This window comes from Eptatretus burgeri, chromosome 16, assembly GCF_056783735.1.
Source record: "Eptatretus burgeri isolate ZD-2024b chromosome 16, Ebu_testis_v1, whole genome shotgun sequence".
Lineage (NCBI taxonomy): Eukaryota > Metazoa > Chordata > Myxini > Myxiniformes > Myxinidae > Eptatretus > Eptatretus burgeri.
Genome location: NC_140976.1, coordinates 10,581,738 through 10,608,484, shown reverse-complemented (window position 1 = coordinate 10,608,484; position 26,747 = coordinate 10,581,738). Strand labels below are relative to the sequence as shown.

The window sequence follows — 26,747 nt, the reverse complement described above, 5'->3', positions numbered from 1 at the left end:
ATTCAGCCCGGTTTATAAAATTCCTCCCTCGTACTCACAAAGCTTTGTATCTCTCTGTGTATATAATGTCTGGCACGGCATGTATAGTCTGTGAGATAGGACCTTTAATAACACAAAACATGATGCTTTAAAATCCAGAGAGAGGAGAAGAGGAGAAAAAAAAGAGAGAGAGAGAGAGAGGAGAAGAGGAGAAAAAAAAGAGAGAGAGAGAGAGAGAGAAGAGGAGAAAAAAAGAGAGAGAGAGAGAGAGAGAGAGAGAGAGAGAGAGAGAGAGAGAGAGAGAGAGAGAGAGAGAGAGAGAGAGAGAGAGAGAGAGAGAGGAATGAGAGAGAGAGGGAGAGAGAGAGGAATGAGAGAGAGAGGGAGAGAGAGAGAGAGAGAGAGAGAGAGAGAGAGAGAGAGAGAGAGAGAGAGAGAGAGAGAGAGAGAGAGAGAGAGAGAGAGAGAGAGAGAGAGAGAGAGAGAGAGAGAGAGAGAGAGAGAGAGAGAGAGAGAGAGAGAGAGAGAGAGAGAGAGAGAGAGAGAGAGAGAGAGAGAGAGAGAGAGAGAGAGAGAGAGAGAGAGAGAGAGAGAGAGAGAGAGAGAGAGAGAGAGAGAGAGAGAGAGAGAGAGAGAGAGAGAGGGAGAGGGAGAGGGAGAGGGAGAGGGAGAGGGAGAGAAGAAAAAAAAGAGAGAGAGAGAGAGAGGAGAAGAAAAAAAAGAGAGAGAGAGAGAGAGAGAGAGAGAGAGAGAAGAAAAAAAAAGAGAGAGGAGGAGGAGGAGAAAAAAAAAGAGAGAGGAGGAGGAGGAGGAGGAGGAGGAGGAGAAGGAGGAGAAGGAGGAGAAGGAGAAGGAGAAGGAGAAGGAGAAGGAGAAGGAGAAGAAGAAGAGAAAAAGAAGACTCAGACATCAGCAATGGGTGAACTTGGCTACTTTATTATTTCTTATATACAAACTGCAGGTCAAACAGAGTACTGGGATCAGAGGACAGAATAAATCACAAGTGGGTAGTGGGAACAAAATGCAGCGACAATAGACAATCACCTTGAAGGACCAGAGGAAAAGAACACTTCGGAAGTTGATTCCACAACAGAGAAGAATGGGATGAGGAAAGTGGGAGGGATAGAGGGGAGAGTGGTGAAGGAGTAGAGGTGAGTAGAGTTTTGAGTGGGTTCATAAACATACATGTTCTACCTGATAACACTTGGGAGAGACAAAGGATTGCAGGGTAAGAGGAACGAGATCTGCCTGTAAAGTTGCCAATCTGTCTGCACTCAGGAATAAGTACCCCATGATCTTGGACCTACTTTTGGGAAAAGTCGATAATCTTTTGGGCCTTCAATTCAACGTTGCACAGAAGTAGTGGTTGGGTGAAGCCGCATTCCACAGCGGAGAAACACGACGTGTTGGTGTGGAGTAAAACCTTCCAAGCCAAGAAGTGGCGAGGAGGGCTTTGGAGAATTTAAAGGGCACAGAGCTTGGAGTTGTATACGTTGATCAGCCCTAAACTGTTCATCAAGATTATAATCACGCTTTCTGTAAGATGATGCACGGCAAGCATCTATTCGGTGTTCGACTTCTCCAATAAAATTAATGTTATCTACTTGTCCAGTGAAAATAGTACATCCCGGGTATTTTGCGATACGATGTTTCCGATCGTTTTAAAGCTTGGTCTGCTGCATTCCCTTCAACACTGTAGAATCTCACGATTCATGTTTGTCCGATGAATCCTTCCCGTACAGACATAAAATTTGGAGCAAGGTCGGAACATTTATCAGATTTATGTCTCAATATATGAAGTTAATTTTACAAAATGCAACATGCATCATTTTCCTCTTTTTCAAGTCGCCGCTTGGAATACACAATCAATGAGAACGACACTCGGTCGAGTGCACGCCTCCTCCGCCAGTATGAACAGTTCACGTGTTTTATATCCCAATGATAGGCCGGATCTGGATCCTGACCTGAAGCAAAATCAAATCCACTTGTTCTCATCACCTAACCAATTCATCCACCAAGTTTTATCATCACTCATTCACAACTTTTTGGAATATCGTGCTATATATATATATCGTTTTGGGACCCATCTCTCAATGGTGAAGGATCAGTTAAAAATAAAAAATAAAAATTCTCATTTCAGTATCCAGATCTTCACCAAAATCAAATCAATTCGTCCTCGTCCCACACACAACCTGTCCGCCAAGTTTTGTCCAAATCTATCCGTAACATTTAAAGATGTCCTTCTCACAGACAGACAGGGGTGAAAACATAAACTCCGTCCACCTTCGGTGGCAGACATAATTAGTTCAGACAGTGGACATTTTCTCTCAAATAGCTGACATGAAATAAATACAGCATTTAACAATATTACAAAGCACTATTCGAAGAACAATTGGAATTTCCAAATTGTTGTCTTAATGCACAAAACCCAATCGATTACCCCCAAATTCCAGCAACATGACGCCTGCAATATTTCCATTCGCAATGAGGATGTCAGGAAACGATATCGAATTGAAGCGCTCACCTCACCAGCTCCTTGGAAAACGATCTTGTGGTCAGACAGCCGATTATTGGTGAGTCGTAAAGATGCCAGAAGACCCGCCACAGCCACGGCCGCGGTGCCTGAAAAAAAAAACAGCAAGCCAGGACAAGCGAGACATCAAGTAATGACAAATTGGATGGTGACACGGAAACAAATCCAAGGTAACGTAAAAGCCAAACCAACTGCATCGTCTGCTCGTTGTGCCGCAAGATTTGATGTCTCGTACACACCAAAAGCAATTAAAATTCCATCGCATCAACCTCTTACACAACTGGTGACGAGTCGATAAAACCATTGACAACCAGTGACGGATGATGCTTCTCATAAAAAGACATTCATGAGTGGTTAGAGGTGAACAAACAAGGTTGAAAACCCACACTCAGACAGCCTAACGGTTGACAACAGCCACACAGGAAAACTCCACTTGGCAAAGCAACAGAGGACCATTTTGTCCTTGGATACCCCGCACAACAATGACCGAGTGTTGAGATTTTCAGCTTCGGCCTAACCACACCCGGTACAACACCCACCACAAAATGAAATCTAACAAATTTTTACAAATTGAAATCTCCATATTACAGACATGACAAAGATAAATACATTTTTTTAAAAATTACAATAGCACCCGGCGGAAGCGCACACCTCCGCCAGGCTGAACAGTTTACGTGCTTTATATTCCAATGATAGGCTCGATCCGGATCCGGACCTGAACCAAAACCCAATGGTCTTGTTCTCGTCACCGAACCAACTCATCCAAGTTTTGTCATCATGGTACATTTCGTTCTTGGCCCCATCTCTTAATGAAGAATCATCACTTGAAGAGTTAAAAAAATTTATCGGATCCAGATGTACACGTACAAACGCTTATTACCATGCTGGATGTCCGTGCGTGCAAAATGTACGTCACAATGTACGTGCAGTGAGTGAGTGAGTGAACGAGTGATGTACGACAGGTTAACTCACACCGATTGAACACAACTGTCAGGGACAACAGTACTGTACATAGACAGACATATGTTGATGCTGATAACAAACAGGAACACGTGTAAACGATGCACATTTATGTAATGTTGAACCAACTTGTGAAACTTTTTGAAGATGATGCATACAATTTGTAGTTTACGCTTACGTTCTGTATCACACAGCTACATCTTTTGGGAATCCACAAACACCGACACCATTTTCATTCGTATTGCGACAAACAGTAGCGATACATCTATCGAGCATTATCGGTGCTTTTACATGGATACCGCACGTAAACACAAGTCCCGCAGAAAAAGCATCCTCAAGATGACGTGGTGCGTCACGTGATAGATGACAATCAAATCTACGGCTTTTGGGGGGGGCGGAGAGGGGGGGTGGAGCCAATCAAGCATAAAAGGACACCCAAAAACATAAAATCCTCCTTCCAAGATAAGGACAACTATTAAGTGATAAGTGAAGCCATATCTATTAATTATACCAAACATTAATTTCTGATTCTGTGGAACTTTAGGAGTGGACGAGCGCGACGTCGACGGGGTTGACGGGGCGGATGAGAGCGATGCAAAACCCTATCTTTAATAGCTCATGAGAGTCAGGACAGGTACCAGAGGATTAGAGAATACGAGACTTTTGAAATGATGTCTGGATGCTAATGAGGCCGAACACGCATGTGTTGTGTGCATGTTTTCAGTGACTTGGTTCTGCTCGCCAGGCGCACTTTTAACCTTCCATTGCTGGGGCAAAAATCTGTGATTCAAATAGTCTTTTAAAAACCATTTTCAGCATTTAGACAAAAGGTGATTAACCATAATTGTTCGGTTCCTTAATTCATACCAGACTCACAGTAAAAAAGAAAAATATCCATGGATGAGAGAGAGAGAGAGAGGTGCCAGGTTGTACCATTTCCTATTAATACAGTTATCAAACAGTCGCAATGGATACCTGACACAGACACGCTCCTTTTACCATGAGATGCAAAAATCTGGTACAACCAATCAAAACATATTTCTCACAACCCGTACAGCTGTCATTCTCACCAACGGCTCACCCCCTCATCCCTAAAGTTTAATAGTGATATTAAACCGTTTCAATGTTCACACGGGGTAATCCCGCAAGGTTCAAATTCCACTCACTAGCAGCGATGATCGAAGCTTTGGATGGAACGTGCCCGTCTACGAACCTTCGGGCCTTGCACTGGTCCATGTCCTCGGGAGGTTACAGTTCGGGGAGCTGCAAGCTCTCAGCTTTTTGAGCGAGATGATAAAGTTCTCCAACTCTTTTGTTGTGCAGAGGCACACCTCTTCACTCGCAGGTGCGTTTCCAAGTAGCTTTGTCAGCCATTTTTAGTGACAATCTATCTCACGCACACTCGTGCCCCACACCCTGCTGCATCCGCAACGAGCATTCTCAGGAGGATTACGTCGGTTTGAAAGTCACGTGAACAGCAAATGTCACGGTTATTTAAGAAAGCATCCAGAGAAGAATTGGGGAACTATAAACCTGTTAACTTGACTTCAGTTGTGGGAAAGGTGTTTGAGACGTTAATTAAGGAACGTATAGATTAGCGAACCATTTGAATAATTCCAGACTGATCGAACCGGAGTCAGCAATTTAATTTACGAAAGTAAGATCACGTTTAACAAATCTGTTGGAGTTTTAACGAAGTCGTTTCGGACTGGGTGGATGAGAGAAGGGCAGTGGATGTTGTGCATCTGGATTTGCAGAAGGCATTTGATAAGGTACACCATCGGAGGTTGGCAGCTCAGGTGAGGGCTTGTGGAGTGGCTGTGAGTGGGAGGATATCTTGCTGGGAAGATGCAGGTAGCAGACATCTAGAGATTAAAGCAAACAGAGTTTTAAGTCATATTCATAGGAGGATAGATAGATTATATACAAACAAGGAGACAAAGACAAAATGTCATCGCCTCCGTAGTTTTTAATAATTTTGCCGTACGGAGTTGAAGGGCTCACCCGTATTTACAAGATTTATGTGCATGCGCAACTGACTTGAATGGTCATGTGACATACAAGAACATTTTTGTGACATGTGACGTTTGCCAAGTTTGAATAAAATCGGATCACGAATGTCCGAGAAATGGTTGGGGACACCTTTAAGTCACAAAGTGGCCGCCAGTCAGCCATCTTAGATATGACGTTGAAAAAAATGGATAAATAAATGACGTGCATACATAAGCCATCATTGATTATTATCTGTGTGCCAAGTTTGAACAAGATCAGTAAATGCACGTCCACGAAATGCTCGAGGACGTGTGCAACGTCTGGTTCTTTACAACTAAAATGGCCTCCAGTTGGCTGTTTGCGATCGAATTGCGAAACAAAATGATGTGCATATGTGTACCATCATGAGTTGTCTTTGTGCCAAGTGAGAACACAATCGGTCCATCCGTGTCTGAGATATGGTTGCGGACACACGCACGCACACCAAGTCCAACAGGGGGCTAAAAATGGTTGTGTTAACACTAGAGGAATTCAGCGAGGCCTCGTAGAATAACATGCAGTTTTGGTCATCACATCTCAGAAAGAACACAGCAGCCATTGAGAGGGTTCGGCGTTGGGCTACTGGATCGATTCCCGGCCGAGGCCAAGCTACGAGGAGCGGCTTCAGGAGACAGGGCTTTATACATGAGAAAGGTGATGACGAGAGGATATTATGGAGATGTTTAAGATAATGAGGGATAAAGACGATTTTTGGGTTTTTTTTCTAGCAGAATGGACAATAACAGGACCAGTCTGAGAGTTCGGACTGGTAAGGTAGGGGGTCTTTCACTCAGAGTATACTTAACGCATACAATGGTCTCCCTGGAAAGGTAGTGGCTGCGGAAACAGTCAATAAGTTTAAATTTGGATTCGACATCGGAACCGAGAATTGGTGATAGAGGTATACGTGTATGTCTATGTGCGCGTGTACACGCGTGCATGCACAAACACATATACAGTACATACAAGCACCAAAGTGATGTCTGTGCCTGCCACACTACTCTCATCTCCATCTCCACTCGCCCGACTGCTCCCTCCAGTGAATTTAATGAATGAACCGATAGAATGACAACGTGGGGTTTATGGAGCGCACGCTGGAGGCTCCAAATCGCCTCGCCGTGTAAATCACCACAAATACTTCACAGTTGAATTACATTCCCCCCCAAACACCCGCCCCGTCCGGTCCCACGAGATGCGTTGAATGTATGAGAAAGGAAAAACTTTGAGTTTTATCTGTTTTTAAAAAAAATAAAAAATAAAATAAAGTACTTCGTCAAAACCATTTTATCGATGAACGAGAAAACGCCACCTTCGAGGGCGATACATTCGGAGGACACAGGAAAAGATCTTGAAAATTTATTTTTGAAACAAACTTAGCTCGATGCAAGGAAACGACAAATAAAATGGCTCGGGCCTTCATCCCCGGATCTCAAACTTGGCTGTGCAGGGAATTATTATTATTATTATTATTATTATTATTATTATTTTAATTATGCAGTGACCTCTTACAAACGAGGTGACCTTTGTAAGCATCATGGCCGATTTAAGCACCTACAAGGCCAGGTCCCATCTCCAGGGCTATTATGAAGAGGAGCAAGTACGTACGCACAACAGGCCGGGTGTACGAGCGAGTACAGTTTTTACTCGACTGAAATAGCAAGGAACAGCAGGTAAGCACGTCGAGGGAATGACGCAATTGGTGTCGGCAGATTCTCTGGGTGCCCGCAAATGAGAATATGCACGGAGTGTAAACGTGGAGATACGGAACCCTGACGAAGAGGGCACGAGGGAAACGCACGTTGGCTGAACACTCGAGGATTCATACAGTGGGCAGGATGCAGAAGTCAAGGTAAACGCTCTATCAACCCACCCTTTTGGCTCAAGGAAACTGGACAATACAACATGAACTCTTAAATCTAGACAACGACACTGGGGACACCTGCACAGTAAGGGGTAAGTAACAGAGGTCCGGACGAAAGGCTTTCAGTACGCTGGCTAGCTGCCACAGGCACGCGGCGCACGGACAATGCCGTGTTATTGTGCACTCAAAACACAAGAAAACTGCATAATGTGCTCCACAAAACCAAAACCAAAGAACGGAGAGACGCGTGATGTTTTACATGCCATCGTCATACGAGGTCCAGTGAAATGGCAGGATTGTTCACTTCATCACGTGACGTGCACCTGCTATCCCCGGACGGATACATCACCCGCTCCCCTTGTCCTCCTCCCAAACTTTCCCCATCTTCACAGCTTCTCTTGATCTTCTCCCTCTTCACTCTTTTCGTCGACACTCCATCGACCCCACCCTACCCCTGTGCATATGTACGACGTGGAAAGCCTCTTACAACGAACGTACCAATCAAAACAAACATTGGTGCCACGAGCTGCGATCACAGAGACCGGCTCGCCAAAAACCCAGTCCCGATTTTTTGACTCAAGCGATTATTTTTTTTTTTGTCAACGTAAACAAAGCGCTCGCAACCTTACTCCAAACTTCAAAAGGATTCTAAACATAGGATCATTAAAAACACATCGGAGAAGAATGAAGCGAAGTGGGATGGATTGCAACGGACATCAACAACAACAACAACAACAACAACACTTGTGATCTGAAAAAGTCAAACTGGTGCGGAATCGAAAACAGCACCTTCAAAGGTTTGTTCTTCACCTTTTGAGCAAAAGGCACTGTTTTGGCAAAGACCGAGGAATGTGAGGTCACAGAGCAATACCAGCCTGGCTGGGAACATGCGCTCATGCCAGCTGGCAACGTCCCAAAAGGGAAGGGGGTAAAGCAAGCCGAGCTTTGATCCTTCCGTTAAACAAACACGCAGTGCCACCGCGCCACCTCGGTGCCCCCTTAATAAAACCACTCCAAGTGCCATTGTGTAAGGGGGTACCTGAGCACAGCAGTGAAAAGTACAACCTGGTGGCTGAAATGAGTCATTCGACAAAAAGCAACTTAATCCCCATGGAAGCCGCAGATAAACATTTTAACCATAACAAGGCTTTTCAATGATGTTCAAAGACCTCAAAGACTGAGCACACTGTACTGATCCAAATCAAGTGGCACCGCACGGATACAAATCAAGTGGCAGCACTTTGCTCGCATTTCCAAAACCAGCAGAAAATGGAGTGGGGGTGCGGGGGTTGAGACAGACAGAGCCTGTACGTTCTTCTCTCTCACCCAGCAATACTGAAGGTGGGGAAAATACTCACTTGCACCATACTTTGAACACAGCCCCCGTCCCACTTTCATGAATGTGCAAGTTGTGCATCGAATGGAAAGGTCACTTCAGGGTAGTCAAACGTTACCCAGCTGGAATCGAGATTTCATTTCATCTCTAAAAAGATCATATATAGATCAGGTAATCAAGACCAAACTGTGGAAGACGAGCAGCAAGACGCCACCAACGCCAGCAGCATTACTGAGATCTGCAAGAACAGCGCAAGCTGGACAAGGAACAAAGACATTGTAAAACTACTACTACTAATAATAATAATAAAAATAATAATAATGGGATGGAAGAGCGATGTAGTCTTCTTGAAGAAGAAACAATCGTGACCGAAAGGCAATCTGTGAAACCTTTGTGATGAGTAGTTTTGTACGCACGGACGAGGAAACCAAAAGGACAACCGGACCGCGCACGAGGCATCAACGTGTCGATGACTGTAAATGACCTTCACGCCGCAAGTTCAGCAGCTACGGTGCTCAGGAAGTATTGGTGTGGACAAAGGTTTTCATCGTTAGACGTTCAAGATCTTTCTCCCAGACACGTCGTGATGAGCAAAACACGCCACCTTCATTTGAAAGGCATTCAGATTTCCAGAGAAATTGTTTCCCTCGATCATACATTACACCCCACCATTCCTCCACTCTCCTTTTCATTTATTATTTTCTATTTCCACGTATCATAGCTCATAATTCACTGGAAAACATTGATGAATAATGAAGATTTAAAAAAAAAAAAAAGGCGTGGAGGGACATTTGCGAGCGACAAGGAACAAAAGCGTAAATGGACAAGGTACGCTTCTACATCAAAACGGTTAAATTGTATACAAAGTTTGTCCCTGTTATTCAAGGAAGCATTCCAAAATGCAAGGAGGTTCCAAACTAAAATTTCAGGAAGTTTCACGTTCCAAAACGCAAGGAAGGAAAAGCTATAATCAGGTTCAACCACTAACAGCTGGTGAGGTGCTTAATGATGTTTGCAACTGAGGTGGTGAAGGACACGACAATCATCATGTCATTGAAGGTTATATTAAAAAAAAAAAAAATTCTAAAAAAAAAAATCATCCGATCAACACACGACAGGCTACGTACAAGAAATATACAAACAAAGTACAAATTCCAGGTGATTTTCTTTTTCCCAGTGAAAACCTTGTACATTTACTCAATTTGCAGAGCGTTGGTGCTGATGAAGTGGTTTCTTGGCAAGGGTTGTACGCGGTGGTTTGCCATTGCCTACCCGTGGGTGCTTGTCCATGCTGTACCCCTTTAAAGGCTGGATGTTACGCAAGGAAGCAGCACGTACCACCTCTTAAAAAGTCTTTGGTACGACTCGGCCGGGGTTGGAACCACCAACCGCCCCAGACTCGGAGCAGAAAATTTAAACCAATACAGCACCAAGTCTGGTGTACATTTACTAACCATCAGATTTTAAATCAGGACGGATGATAAAGGGAGCGAGATTTATCTTCGCAATAACCTGAATCACGCGTGCTCTACCTGTACTGAATCGTTCACAAGAGTAGTTTTGTACACCACAACAATGATCTCTCCTGCGTGTTGTATCGGAATAGTTGCCAATCAATGAGCTCTCCGTATCACTGCACTACAAAAAATACCTGGGATTACAGAATCAAACCAGAGACCTCCATTACGCCAGGCACCGAAGGTGGACGGAGATTACGTTTTCACGTACGTCTGGGTCTGTGTCTGTGTCTGTGTCTGTCTGTCTGTGAGCAGAATAGCTCAAAGAGTTGTGACCGTATTTGGACAAAAAGTGTTGGACAGGTTGGGGTGTGTGACAAGTCCGAATGGATTCGATTTTGGTGAAGATCCGAATCCAGAACCTGATGCAAGAATTAATTCAATTAATCCTTCATCATCGAGAGATGGTGCCAAAAACGACAAATAGCATGATATTTCAAAAGGTTATTCCGGGTTGTTACAAAACTTGGTGGATGAGTTGGTTCGGTGGCAAGAACAAGCCGATTAGGTTTTGGTTCCAGGCCCATCAGTGGGATACACATCGTAAACTGTTCAGCCTGGCGGAGGTGTGCGCTCCACACAGTGCCATTCTAGTATTGGTAATGTTTTGTCACAACCCGACATTGCTGGCAAACATGAGCATTTGAAGCAATCCAATCATTCCAAACTTATGCCATATAAACATACACACGAGTTGTAATGTATACTCGACCCGCTTGTACTTCGGTCCACAAACTTAACCAACAAGACAAGACGCGAGGACAAAACCCGGTCAAACTGCACAAATGTAGACGTGTTCTCAAACCGTGTAATAAAGAGAGTGACGCATGCCGCAAAGTATTTGCACTACAAACATCCTCGGAACGGTGGGCAAACAGCAGCCGGGGTCACGTCTGGTGTAACGGCACAAGGTTAGTGTAGAGTGGGACAAAGAGCAGGAAGATTTTCCCAGATAGATAAAAACACACCAAAGAACAAAGAAGTAGAAAACCCAGTTTTAAGTGAAAATGAGATCAGACTTGAAGGAAGTGTTTTAAACCTGTGCATCTCTTAATCAATCTCTGGTCCGTCAGGTTTGTAGTTCATCCAGAGCTCAGAACAAGAAAAAGCTTTCAAAAGGAAACAACAACAAAAAGTAATGAAATGACATCAAGGACCGATGTATGTCCATAGGATAGCAATGATGCAGAAAGTTGCACCGAATTGGGACCACGATTGCTCGTGTGAAATGGTTACAATATCAATGCTCTTCACAAGCAAAGAGCAAATTGGTGTTTAGGAAGAGATCGAAATACAGGTCGGACGCCGACCGCGGCACCCTCGTACCTTGGATGTCATCGTTGAACGTGCAGTATTTATCACGGTACTTCCTCAGCAGTCGGAAAGCGTTGGCATTGGCAAAGTCTTCAAACTGGATCAGGCAGTTGGTCCCGTATCTGGAGGAACAAACGGACCCATCAAAGGAAGAGTATTCATAAAAAGTCCACAAAACTTGCATAAAAATCGGTCTTCAGCATGATGCTCATCCACCAAAGGAAGATGGTGGGAACGACGTGGACAGCACACCCATGAAACCGATCACACGATCTGCGACAAAATGTTTTCCCCTCCGAGAAGGCACGTGAAAATAAAGCCACAAACTTGGTTTCCATCAACCCAAGTTTTGTAAACATTGCACCGAACTCGTCAGGGCAGAGCAATGTGTGTTCCTGTTTGGAACAAGTTTTGCAGAACATACCTGCGTTTTGCCAAAAATGCTCCTCAAATGGTAGAAACAGGAAAATGCCACAAACAACTTGTTAAGTAAACTTTAAAAGGATGAAACGAGGCCTAATCCACATGCCATGCATTCATGGTATAAAAGGAGTTCAGGAGATTTGGGGGAGGGGAGGGGGTTTTATATATATATATATATATATATATATATATATATATATATATATATATATATATATATATATATATATATATATCACATTACAACAAACTGTACTGACATTGCCACGAGGAATGCAAACGCTGGTCCCCAATAACAATTTGTGTCTGACCGACCTATTCTCACGAACTCTGTGTGAACAAGAACAAGTCCAAGCCAAAAAAACTTGGCAATGGATGGAGGAAGTTTGTGAACCCTGATCTCACTTGGCACAAATACTTAAGCACTGCCAAACCAAGTGCCAAGTTCAGTAAAACACAATAATCGTGGATGTGACACGTCGTCCCAGCAGGCCGAGTTACCGATGCAGGCATGTTGGAAATGCCCAAGATCCGTCAACATGTGGGAAAAAAAAAATGGACATCATCAAATCTGGTTCACTTGTCGTTATGGTGTTTTGACTTTAGAGAATTACATCGGAAAGGTAATCAACCCGACAGCATATGAAATAGCTACCTATTGTAATGGTCAGCTGGTCGCAACGGCTGCCCGGTACAAATCCGGCGAGTCGCGTGAAAACGACCACGACGGTCACCTGCTTCAAAGACTCCCTGTTGGATCTGCGTCTGACGACCGCGTTACCGAGCAGATCTGAGTCCACAAAATGGGCGAGTGTGGTGCCGAATGGCGATCACGGGACTGATCTTAATCTTCGGCCAAGCAACCCAAGTCACGTGAGGTGATCTTTCCGAAGCCAATCACCTTTAATGGGGATATTTCACCGAGAGACCAAGAGTATTTAACATGTTGGAAGGGACGGTAACGAGGAGGAAGCAATCATGAACGACGGTTCATAGAATACAATATCCCACGCAGGAGGCAATGAGGGAAATAGGGTTCGGGACTTCACGTTTAACATTAACATGTTTTTACATACCACCACTTTCCCTAGTGTCCATTACACCACCCTATCTAACACGTTACATTAGGTATTCACGACTGTCGTATATGTCGTTTATGACCGTTAAAAACAGGAAGTTTCCCGTTTGGAATGATTTTCAATTTTGGTTGACAACCAGACTGACAGAGGAGAAAAATCATCTCGCTCCTCTCTGTGCATGTGTGGTCGGGACAAATTCTAAACCAAGGTACGGTAACACGACGGGCTTGTCTTTTTATCCGTGTTCCGATCAGTGTGCAAAATATAACATTCAATTTAAATAAGTTGTTCCTCGATCATAAAATGACAAGACAGCTAGACGGACATGAACCAATTGCTTAACCCCGCTGTTCACTTCAAGTGTGCGGGGTAATAACCCCTTACCTTCTACTGAACATACACACCCACAAAACCAACGAACCATATCGAAGCTTAAACACGTTCACTCATGACAGGAGACAGACAGTGAAAGAACAGACAAGCCAAGGAGATTGGCAGGGAAACTTGATGCGTCATTCGAGCAGACAAACGACCCATCGCTATGGCGATGAGAGGGGAGAGTGCAACTCCGGCTCAGTGGTCAGCTGGGTGGGGCAAGGGCTTGTGCTCTGGGAGCTCGGAATAAATGCAGCCTCTGGCGTCGCATCACCACGATTCTCTGCCCACTTCCACGTCAATCGTGATGGTTCACGCCCGTCACTTCTCGATCACCATTGGCGCTGCTCCGCCTGGTGGCTGGGACAACTCTGTCGTGAACTCTCACTCGCGAGCCCTCTGAGGTCAATTCGGCCCGGCAGGCACCAAGGCCATTTTCCTGCAAAAACTTATATTCCATGGAATGGCGAGTGAGCGAGTGCTAAAAAGACACCAAGGACTGATAACTGAGGATAGAAACATCAAATAAAGAGTCAAACGAGTTGATAATTTCAGACAATAGGAGAGGGTAGATGTCTCCAACTATTAAAAAAATAAAATAAAATAATAAAAATTGACACATAATGAAACATAAAAACGAATGACTTTATGCTTGTGCTCGACATTCACGTTAAGAAAATAAGTGCAATGTATTCAGCATCTTTAACCCACGAGGAGTCATTATATATACATATATATTCTGATGTACCATACTCTGTCACAGAGCGTCGGTACTGCCAAGTCAGCTTCCCGAGCAAGGGTTACGTACTAGGTGGTTTGCCATTGCCTTCCCAGCAGCAGTTCGGGCAGGAATTTGTAATTTGTTTACGGTGCCACCGATAGGCCACCTACTCTTCAAGAAAGGACACCTTAGGGTCTTTAAGGCTCACCAACTAACGCCGGTACACGCAATTCCATCTACAATACCAAATTTAACATGGAGTTCAAAATGGAATCCAAATTTGTACTTATTACCTCCACCACTGAGGGTGAAGGAAGTTATGTTTTCACCACTCTGTGTCTGTTAATTGCCGGAATCCTTCGGATTTCAGCAATTATGTTGGTCGGTTGTATGTGTCATTCTGTGTGTCTGTGCGTCTGTCTGTTTGTTTGTGTGTTTGTTTACCCTGTAGCAGCCACACCGTTTCAGCGATCATGACCAAACTGGGTACAGACGTCGGCCATGGTCCAACTTAGACACTTGACCTTTGACCTTGATTCACCAAAAACGACAAGGTCACCGAAAAGCCGAAATTCATATTTTCGCAATCAAGTCCGCTAAAATGGTCGTATCGACTCCAAGTTATGATCATGACCAAACTAAGTGCTATAACTCATGAAACAGTACAGCACTATCGACTTGTAAGAACCAAATTGATTTCCAGGTTTTTGTTTTTTCAGAGATCATGGAGATATGACAAAGTTATTCCGACAATTCCTTGCTCAACGAGCAATTTCATTTGTTTGTTTGTTTGTTTGTTTGTGTGCAGGATATCTCAAAAATGTAATGGGCCCGATATGTTCTCATAGATCAGGAATTACGTAGCGGAGGTATGCGCTCTACCGAGTGCTCTTCTCATTGAATACATGGTTCATAAGGAGAACATGGAGTTTTTTGTGAATCTTAGTGTTTTTTAAAAAAATTTTAATGGTAAATTATGATTTATAAATGTTTGTTTCATACGCCTGAGAATGTACAACAAATCAAGATGATTATTTAAATAATTCCAAGAATGTTTTTAAGGTCATATCCATGACTATTGTAATTGCCAATTTATTATATATATATATATATATAGATACACAGGTAGAAATTGATTATAGATACAGAGACAGAGAACAAATGAATGATGATAACAGCAGAACAAGCTTTCCCTCTAGCCATACCTACTACTCCCCGACCCACTGCCTCAATGTCTCTCACCCAAAATTCTAACATGGTACAAAATCATATCGAGTACTATTACGACACATGGAATTTTAAAACTGACAGCTTTTCTCTAGCTAAAAGAAGTGATACAAGGGTCACAGAGAAGCTTCCATTGTAGTTACAAAGACAGTAGCGAATGGACAAATCAAGAGTGTACATGGGATCCCAGCATTAGGAGCAAAATGTTCAGATGGGAGTACAACACAACAATCGGTGAAAAACTCACCTTGACCCCCGGCCATCTCTCCCGACCCCCGACAATGTGTAAGATTTACCCAACACTCGACTGCATGACCTCATGGAACATATTTCAATTCTCAAATAACCCGGTGAGAAATGGCCACTCACTCAACACCAGAATGTTTTCAAATGTACTTCGGTCTGAGGTCATTTTCACAGTGAGGCACGAAAAAGAACCGTGAACAAAAAGGCAAGTGATCCTTCCCTCTGGCACACACCCCAGCCCGACCGGATTGGAAACACAGAAGAATAAGCGATTGGATAGTTAAGAACCCCCGTTGGAAATGAAGCACCTTGACCTCACTGTATACCTGTGTGGTGTCCGAGTACCAATCAAGGGGAGTGGTGGGAAAGGCCACAATGGGACAAGCAAACTTTCAATAAGCACAGAGACGTCAAACTCTCCATTTGAAATTTTTTTAGAAAAAAAAAATTAGAGGGAAGCGACACAGCAAAACGATTATAATTGTTTAAATCAATGTGGATGGTCAATTTGATTGTCATCCTGAAACCGTCAAATTGATTTGTTAAATTAAACGACAAAGTGTTCAGATCGCTGCTGTTGTTGTACTTGTTTCTGCAAAAGAACGAGTTCCATTCACGTCCGACATTTAGTGTGCGCGTATCATGTAGCCGTACACAACCCTCTTCGCGAGTAGTGCGATTATGTCGGTCTCACAAGGCCTCTGTGTATTAACATCCACCATGTGTGGACTTGGCCAACGGATTGAGAGCCAGAACACATGAAATGAACATTGTGATCATTCATCAGTTTGCAAATAACTATTTGGTTTCCTGTCCTTAAAGCCACAAGTACAGAGGACAACCGCACACCTGCTCGCACATTGTCTTGCCAAACACAAAAGTCAGCGATGTGGAAATCATGTTGTTCGACCACGACAACGCAAGCATGGTGCCAGCCAGATGTGCACCCATATGCTCACAGCGAACAGAGAACATGTTACCTGCTTTTGATCAAAGCACATAAAAAGGTGCAACTGAGTGTGTGCGTGTGTGTGGGGGAGGGGGGGGGACTGAAAACATACCTCAAATAGATTTTTAGGATCGCAACCAAATCGCAAAGCATTACAGACCTTCTGGCTCTCCACCATCTCATGAAACCTTAGGACTCAGAAATCCATCCGCATGCACAATGTCAATTGGACAGCAGGAGCAACACCCGATTAAGTCAAACTTTATTGATGAGAACAGGGAAAGACAAAGGATGAAGGAAACCGCACAAAGAAGAAAGCTTCCGAGGGTGAGCCTTCCCAAAACTGGACGATGTTACACGCAGACAATGTTGGCCCACGAAGCGCATTCCGCAAGTGTTACAAGAAATGTTGGCTGAGAAAGGACAATGGAGAAGCTTGGTTGTCAAAGAGGTGGAATGCTCTGAATGACTGCAATCACCGTAAAGACATGATATTACCGACAGTCGTAAAGTTTGTGCCCATTTCATTCAAAACTGATCCCTGCTATCTCCACTCCGCAATACATCCCATGAACACCTTGTCCACATTTTTCGGCGTTTCAACAAGCCTCGACCAAAACGCTTAGACTTGCATTCAAACACAAGCAGCGAATGACCGAATCACACCCCCTCTCGTCTCATGCTCCCCTTGCTGTGTGTTAGCTCTCATATGAGCCTTGCTTGACGAGGTACACACACACACACACACACACACACACACACACACACACACACACACACACACACACACACACACACACACACACACACACACACACACACACACACACACAATTGATTAGCAATGTAGGTTGATGGTGACCATTTTATGAACAACAGAAATAATCCTCAAAACAGCGACATTAGCAGTTGCGACGACGAATTTCAACCATTCATCATGGTCACCATTATCCACCACCTGCACGATCTCCAATTTAGTAAGGGATTGCCCTCAGAGACCGTACGCCATCCGACAGGAAGGCCGAACAGATCTTCAATTCAGTTTTCAGTACCCAGACAACGAGAACCTGCCGCAACAGCTGGTGGTTTGTCCGTCTAATTGGAAGGGGCCGAGCGATTGCACCCAGGACGAGCCGGCTGTGGTTTTATTTTGACCTATTGAGGTTTGGCGCCAATTCCCAATAGTCATCGACTTACACCGGGTTTACAATACCAATTCACGAACCGCACACCAGGCCAACACACAGATGGTGAAAACAGGTTTAACTAGAATGGCACTCATAGAGCACATACCTCCACCAGGCTGAACAGTATACGTTTTGTATCCCACCGATAGGCCGGATCTGGATCTGGACCTTCACCAAAATTGAATCAATTAGTCCTTGATTCCTTGTCACACAACCAACCTGTCCACCAAATTTTGTCTGAATCCATCCATACCTTTTGACGTATCCTGTTCACAGCCAGACAACCGAAAGAAGATTAAATGTTTTCACCCGTCTGTCCTGAGCCCAGGGGCATCATCGCGCTTTACTTTGCACCGCTGTGTCTGGGCAAATTTATTACCCTCGCACAAGGATAGGGTATTGCATTTGGGTCCGTTTGTTTGTCCACACAGAGCCTCAGTGTTTTTCTCCGCAACCGCTTTTCGGATTGAGACCATTTTCACCAGAGGAGCGACCATTCACGTGGAATGTTTTATTGCTAATTATGACATCATAGGTTACGTGGTGTGGCAGCCATGTTAGAAAAACCCCCCCAAAAAAAAAACTTTGCACCTCTATCTCTGAAACTGAATCAAGGAAAACATTGAAACTTGGCAAGAAGCAAGTACGCCTCCTGTGGAAGGAGAGATTTTTATGACATCATAGGCCAGGTCAGGTCAGGTATGGGAGCATGTGCCAGAACAGAGCGTCGCTGCATCCACTTTCCGCCGGTACTCCAGGGGCCTCCGTCTGGCCTTCCCCCAGGCAGATGCCAGGCCCATCCCCATCTCCTTGAGATGCGGATCAACCTGCTGCAACGACGAGGCACGTGGTCGGCTCATTGGCCTCCTCCACTCACGAGACTCCCTCACTGAGAGAATCTAGTGAGCAGGATCAGCGTCAGGAAAACGAGCCACATGTCCATACAGCCGCAACTGACGCTCACGGACCATGCAGGTAACAAATCTCATCCGAGTCTCTCTCAGCAACCGCTCGTTGGACACAAAATCTGACCAGCGATAGCCAAGGATTCCCCGAAGAGACCTGGTACCAAAGGAATTAAGTCTCCGTCTCAGATCCTTGGTCAGAGTCCAAGTCTTGCATCCATAGAGCAAGAATGGAAGCACCAAGGACCTGAAGACTCGGACTTTTGTCCTCCTGCACAGGTACCGGCAGCGTCACACCCCATTATCCAGTGAATCCATGACTCCCCCAGGCCCGACCCAGACGTCAAGTGACCTCTGACTCACAGCCAGCAGAGACATAACTATCACTGCCAAGGTAAGTGAATCTCTCCACGACCTCAGCATCCTCACCAGAAACAGACACAGACAGGACAGCAGCACCCAAGATGTCATTGAAAGCCTGGATCTTAGTTTTGACCCAAGAAACCCGTAATCCCAGCAGCTCCGACTCCTCATGCGGCACCTCGAGGGCCTCCAAAAGGATATCTAAAGTCTCCGCAAAGATGACTGCATCATCTGCGAAATCAATGTCCGAGATCTTGACTTTCACAAACGATGCACCGCCGCTTGATCTTTCCGACATCCTCCCTAAAATCCAGTCCATACAAGTGCTGAAAAATATGGGGGCCAGAACACACCCCTGACGAACTCCAGTAACAACTGGAAATAAGTCAGAGATGGTACCACCACACTTCACAGCACTCTCAGTACCAGAATAGAGTTCAGACATCAGATCGATCAGTTTTGGTGGCACCCCACGAAGACCAAGAATCCTCCAGAGGACATCCCGATTCACTGAATCGAACGCTTTACAGAGATAAACATAGGCTGCAAGCAGCCCCTGCCGAAACTCTCGTCTGCGTTCGGTGAGTACACGAAGAGCAAGGATACGGTCAATCGTTGACCTCTTTGGTGTAAAGTTTGACGGCTCTGGACGCTGGTGCTCAAGCAGATGGTGGCGAACCCTATCAAGAATTATCTGAGCAAAGACCTTGCCCGGCACTGAGAGCAGCGTCACCCCTCGGTAGTTGTTGCAGTCTTGGCAATCACCCTTCCCTTTCCAGAGAGGGACAACAAGGCCCCTCTTCCAATCAGTTGGGATGATGCCTGTGTTCCAGGCAGAGCACAAAACTGCATGCAACGACAGGAGTGCAGCATTTCCACCAGCCTTGAGAAGTTCAGCATGGATGCCACAGATCCCTGGAGCTTTACCCCGTTTCAACCGATTCACCGCAGCCTGTGTTTCCGCAAGCGAAGGTGGACCACAGTTGATTGGAGGGTCAGCAACAGGGATTGTAACACGCTTGACGTCCAACTCGACAGCTGGGGGATCAGCCTGGTACAACCGCTCAAAGTAACTGGCCCAGCGGGCCTTCACTTCAGACTCCTCCGTCAAGAGCCTACCACTCTCTGCTCGAACTGCAGTGCTCCGAGGGATGGGCTTGGATGAACGCAATGCACGAATTCCCCTGTAAGCGGGACGAGAATCACTTGTCCACAGGTGATGCTCTACCCCCTCACAGATTCCTCGCACATAGGCCTCCTTGTCCACCATTAGTGCATGTACAGTTTTACGCCTCAGCTCCCTGAACAGCTCAGCTCTGCCATTCGGCCTGGCCCTGCGACTCTGGTAAATGGTATCCAGTGTCCCTTGAGAGACAAAATTCTTCTTTGCCCTACGGTGAGTTCCAAGACATCCACTGGCAACATCAAGGACTGTGGTCTTGAAGGTGCTCCACAACTCTTCAGGACCCCCCAAAACACCCAGACACCCCAAATGTCCACTCAGCCTGTTCGCAAACTCCTCAGCTACTCTCTCATCCTTGAGCTTGCCAACATCCATCCTCGGCTGGGATGGTACCATTCTCCAGGATTTAAGGTGCAGCTTTAGAGTTGCTTCAACAAGTCGGTGGTCAGTATTGAGGAACTGAGCAATCCGGTAGACCCTGCAGTTCTGGATCATCCTCCAGCGACCGTCAACGAGGACATGGTGAATCTCCTTTGCCACACCGCCAGCGTTGGAATACCAAGTCCAGTGATGAGCTTGTGGGCGCTGAAACCATGAACCAGCCACCCAAAGTCCATGACTTCTTGAAAAGTCAAGGAACTTAGTGCTATTCTGGTTCATAGTTCCTGACCCATGGGGACCAACACACATCTCATAACCATCCCTATCTGTTCCAGTCGATGCATTGAAATCCCCCAAGACTAGAAGTGTATCTCGTCTGGGGCACTGATCAACCACAGACTGGAGGATGACCACGAGCATGGCATGGAATGCATCCTTCACGGTGAGGTCACTCGCCTCAGTCGGAGCATAGACAGAGACCAGAGAAATTACACCTAAGGAGTGACGAATCCTTAGTCTCATAATACGCTCGTTGACCGGTGACGTCATTGGTGCCTTCATTATGACATCATAATTGCACATGTCGAACGCGACATCCGATCAGTACGAAATTTTTTGAGGGTCATCTCAGTCAAAAAAAAAAAAAAAAAAAAAAAAAAACAGGAGGGGGGTACAAAAAATAAAAATCGATGAAGTCAGTCACATGGTTCGGCATCCATATTGTTAAATAAATTAATTAATAAACCTACAAAAATCTTCTCTGAAGTGGCTGAACAGATCGAGGTGAATCTTTACATGTATGACCGCCTTTCCACGAGGAACTTAAAAGGTTCACACACATCACAGGTCATGTGGTTTGGGGCAGCCATATTAGATTTACCCTAAAACCTATAAAAAAAAAATCTTCCCAGAACAGCTGGACAGATCGAGGGAAAACATCACACAAATGTTCCCCAGGCATGGGTGGACAATTTCAAGGAATAATTGATAGGTCACTTGGTTTGGCAGCCATATTGGATTTAAGAAAATTATTAAGTAATGTTTCCTCTGGAACCACTTCATCAATCGACGTGAAACTTCACAATTATGATCCAATAGTGATGGGGAATATGTGTCTTAAATTTCAACTTGATCGGACACCTGGTCTGGCAGCCAGAATTATTTAATTTTTGGTCTTGGTTCATTTTTTCTTTTTTTTTTTAAATAAGGCTCACTTGGTTGTGCCTGGATGGATTTGAGGGTAGAGGAGCAGCAACTGAAATGTGAATCCTATCCAGGTTCCTCCTGATGACTTCATCTGCTTTTTGCTTGTTCGAGTTCCTTCTGATTCCAATTGCAGGATTGTACCGATTTGGTCTTCCATTTGATTTGAATTGAATTTATTTTAATCCCGTTCTGAATTGAATAATAATAATAAAAAAACATCATGGATCAGGGTCAGGTGTCAAAACAAAGCGGGGGTTGCATCACAGTGAGACGTCTTAGCACCCGGTCATCACTGCCAGCAGTTATAAAGTGGCAGTTCTAATATTGTCTCATTAATTGCGCAACACACCAGTACACAAACACCACACAAAACCAGTCCAGGTGAGGGTCAGCAATCTATGATTGCTCATTTTTCTTGTTCATTTACTTATCCTGTGCAGCCTGTGGCTACTTGGCTGCATCATTATCTGTGGGCATGGCTGTGCCACTGATACAATGCCCCATCCATCTATTTGGACCATACTCTGTGCAGAGCGTTGGTGCTGCCGAAGCTATTGGCTCCTTGGTCTCCTTGGTCTCCTTGGCTATTGGGAACAATCCTGGACAGGTCACCACTCTGACACAGGATACCAGCAAGCTGGTACTCATTTTGCTGACCTCAGAAGGATGACAGGCTGAGTCAACCCACCTGGTGTTAATTCAATGTGTTGACAAGGGCTTGAACTCAAGACCTTAAGATCTTTTGCCAGCAACCTTAACAGTTAAGCCAACACCAGGCCCGTCTCTGGGCTGGCTACGTGGAATGTCTGTCTGTCTGTGTTTAGCTAATGTGCCGAACCAAGCTCTCCTGCCATGTTGGACCACAAATTGTTCCGTACCGAACTGGGTGAAGCCCAGTGCTTCACCGCTCCACACTCAATCACCCCAGGACCGCACGCTCAAGGACTCTCCCCCGAAGTTTCCTGCAATGACACGCCCACCCCTAACAACAAGACGTGGTGGTTTCTCAGCATGCAGCTGCAAGGTGTACCATATATTATTGTTTTCCGATGAGATCAGCTTGGCTTGCAGAGCTGGGTTAACAATTTTTTGTAATGAAAGCACAACCAGACAGATAGCAGAATGATTTAAGGGGTTAAGAGGGGGAAGAGGAAAGCAGGGGCTTACACACATGGAAGGGGTGGGGGGACACTATTCTAATCTCCTAAACAGACTTCGACACGAGTCTGTGCATTTTCACACAGGTACCGTACGCTTACGGTGAACATCTACTAATGGCATAACTAGGGTACATTACTTATTCCCATTACATCCCCGCATTAAAACTTTTCTCTCTTGCAAACAAGGTAATGGCATTTTTTGAAAAGATGGTTCAAAAGATGGTACATATGTTCAAACAAAACTCTGTAAAAGTCTTTAACCTGTCCTAAACATCGTGGACAGTAAGCAACCAGAAATTTGGGATCAACAACTTTTTCCCAAGGTGACCAACATGTCCGACACGGCTCAAATTTCCTCAAAGGAGCAGCAGATGGCAAGTTTGTGGAAACGCATACTTCATATTTATTGAAAAGATCCATCTTATCAAACTGTGTGCTTTCAGCCAAAATGCTTCCAAATGCAAAAGCCATACAGGACCATTTAATTAGGCAATACCTCCACCTTCAGAAAAAACTTTCCTTGCTATTCCATGTTCAACTGCTCTCAGTAAAGGCACTTGAAGGAGCCCCAGGGATCAAAACGCTGCTCATCAGACAAGGAAGGGATTTGGCTGTCTGCCGAGCAAGACATTGTGGTTAAGAAAGGACAGGCCCACTGTCACAAGGCAGATAGATAGGAATACGACTCACGCCACCCCCAACCAACCCCCTCCACCCCCTCCACCCCGACCTCATTCTTTCCCATGACATCTTAGTTTTAGCTATTGCGTTTGTGCTTTCGTTGCTCCTGAATCAAGCCGACGTTCAACCAAATTTACAATAAACCAAATCTCCAAAAAAAAAAAATTCCAATCAGAAAGTACTTTTGCACTTCAAGAACAATAAAATAATCCAACAAAGAGGCCCTTCTTCCCTTTACCCCAATCAGGACTGGATCACAAATCATCAGGTTCAAAGTAGATTCAGCAAGATCTGGCTTGTATCAGGCAATATGGTGTACTGCCCTGACCATCGGGACTGTGGATCTCACATTTTCGTAGCCACTTGTGAGAACATTTAAGGAGAATGTGCAGAGGAAGCAAAACTGGCTCCCCAAAGAAAACCACAATGACTGAACTTAGACCACGCAGAGGGGGAGACCTGGCATGACATGATGTTGGCCTGACCATGGGGAACTTGGGGTATTTCCACGAGAGTGAGAACAAGGAAAACAGCTGTGAGCTTAAGGATTATGCCAGCTTTCAGAAATAAAGGAAAGAAACAGATGACACAGGCAAATGCCATATTTTGTTTTGCCACCTGTGCCAGCACGCAAAATAAGCCGCGGGCCAAATGGACTCGTCTTCTGCAACACAAATGGAAAGACTGCATTGAGACTTCTCCCAAGGCCTGACTTCCTATCCTCGTAACCCCCCTATTGCAGGTAATAGTTACCGTGATATGCAAGCTCTTCAGCATTATCATGTTGCAATACCTGCACAAGTTACTCAAACAGCCACAGGATGTGTGCAAATTCCATTGCGATGGATTTTGCCAAATATTTCCAATTGGTGAAATATAAACAAATGCAAACTCCCTAAAAGTTGATCCTTTTTTTTTCTTTTTTCTTTTTTTTTTTGCTTTCAGGCCAAGAAAATGCACTCAAAAACAAATAATAATTCATAACAGATATGCTGAGTTTGCTTTAGATACACCCCCCTATGATACACCCCCCACCCCACTCAATCTGCAAGAGTGTGGTTTAACTAGCGATGAAATGAACAAATAATAAATAAGAAAGAGCAATCAGAGATTGTAAACCCTCGCCAGGACTTCTTTTGAGTGGTGTATTTTTGTAGGTTTTCAGGTAAATCCAATATGGCTGCCAAACCATGTGACCTATGATGTCATATGTGTGACTTTTGTTCCTCATGGATAGGTGACCATATGTGTAAAGTTTCGCCTCGATATTTTCAGCCATTTCAGAGAAGATTTTTGAAGGTTTTTTTTATTTCAAACAATATGGCTGCCGAATCAGGTAACAGACGATGTCATGAATTTTTTTTCTGTGAACCATTTTATCCCGAGATGACCCTCAAAAAACTTTCATACTGATCGGATGTGGCGTTTTACATATGCAATCATAACGTCATAAAAATCACACTCATTCCCCATGAGGCGCCCTCGCTATGTGCCAAGTTTCAATTTTTAATTGGTGCGGTTTCAGAGATAGAGGTCCAAAGTTTTTCCATTTTTCCAATATGGCTGCCACACCACATGACCTATGACGTCATAATCATCATTGAAATATTCCACATGAGTCGTCGCACAAATGGTGAAAATTGTGCCTCAATCTGACAAGCAATTGCGGAAAAAAAAAGTTCTGTGCGGACAAACAGACAGACAAACAAATTGACCCAAATGCAATACCCTCTCCAAATCCTTCGACGAGGGCAACAAACAAATAAACAAACTAGAACGAGCACTCAGTAGAGCGCATACCTTCGCCAACGCTACATTTTGCCCCCCCCCCCCCCAGAAACCGTTGATTGTGAGGGTATTTAATCCCATACCACATCTGCCATCTCATATGTGTTATGATGGCTTAAAAACATTAAATTTCCTGTGTCATATCGTATATCACAAGATTGGGCATTGAATTCATAACATTTTGGCATTGGTTGCATGCAAATTGGATTAAAAAAAAAAAAAATTATCGACCGCACTATAGCAAAATGACGATTTTGACCTTTTCATGACCTCGACCTTGACCTTTGTACTCTTAATTTTGTAATTGGTATTGGAGTGTAGGGAACAGAACAGTCAACATTTTGGTGTTGGTTTCATGCAAATCAGATAAGAATTGACCGTTTTATGACTTAAACCTCACATTTTGCAATGTCGTGACCCCCCCCCCCCGACCTTTGACTCCCAACCGCTAATAAGGGTTATTACGTCATTGTGTCATGTCACATATCACAAGATGGGGCATTGAATTCTGAACATTTTGGCATTAGTTGCATGCAAATTGGATACAAATTGACCACGCTATGGTAAAAAGACAATTTTGACCTTTTCATGACCTTGACCTTTGACCTGATCGCTCCCAAAATCTAATCAAATGGTCCTCGGATAATAACCAATCATCCCACCAAATTTGCTGCGATTCAGTTCAATACTTTTGGAGTTATGCGAATAACAAACAAACAAACAAACACACATATTCACAAATAAATAAATAAATACACAGCGATCAAAACATAACCTTTGCAACAAAGTTTGAGAAGGTAACAAGAATTTGTTAGTTATATATAAATTCATAACATATATTAGTTATGTAGATGTATATAGTTATACTATGTTAGTTATATATAGTTATATATATATTTGTTTTCCACATATTTATAACGTTCTGTCATGTTCATTTCTAGTTATAATTATAATCGTATAAACACAACTATTGCAGAGGTGATGGTATGTACACAGTGCAGGAACTATATTCCATCCATAAAGCTTGCATGAAGCCGTGCAGTTTATCAGCAATAAAGTACAGAGTAAAAATGTAAATACATTTTATTAAAGTACAGAAACAAGTAATAAAAAAGTTGTTTTTTTTTAATGTAAAAGTATGTGGAGATCTTGTGCCAAAAATAATGTACACACGGTAGGGATGGTTTTGCATGAAAATCTCATGACCATCCTGACATCTTTCATTGAATAATGGTTGTTGTCAGCAAATAACAAAGCATTGCTCTCGATTTGGGTTCAACATCACCGGAAACACGTGTGTGTGTGTGTGTGTGTGTGTGTGTGTGTGTGTGTGTGTGTGTGT

The 26,747-nt window shown here is 44.1% G+C and overlaps 1 protein-coding gene across 5 annotated transcripts in view; it reads right to left on the bottom strand.

Moving 5' to 3' along the window:
* Positions 1–26,747, bottom strand: part of LOC147010501 (NADP-dependent malic enzyme-like) — a 106,222-nt gene that overhangs the window by 11,227 nt on the left and 68,248 nt on the right. For all 5 annotated transcript variants that reach the window (XM_085859422.1, XM_085859424.1, XM_085859423.1 and 2 more), the window contains 2 exons: positions 11,544–11,653; positions 2,504–2,601 (listed from right to left, as the gene is read on the bottom strand). In XM_085859422.1, the coding sequence (XP_085715548.1) occupies positions 2,504–2,601; positions 11,544–11,653 (208 nt within the window). The remainder of the gene's footprint in view (positions 1–2,503; positions 2,602–11,543; positions 11,654–26,747) is intronic.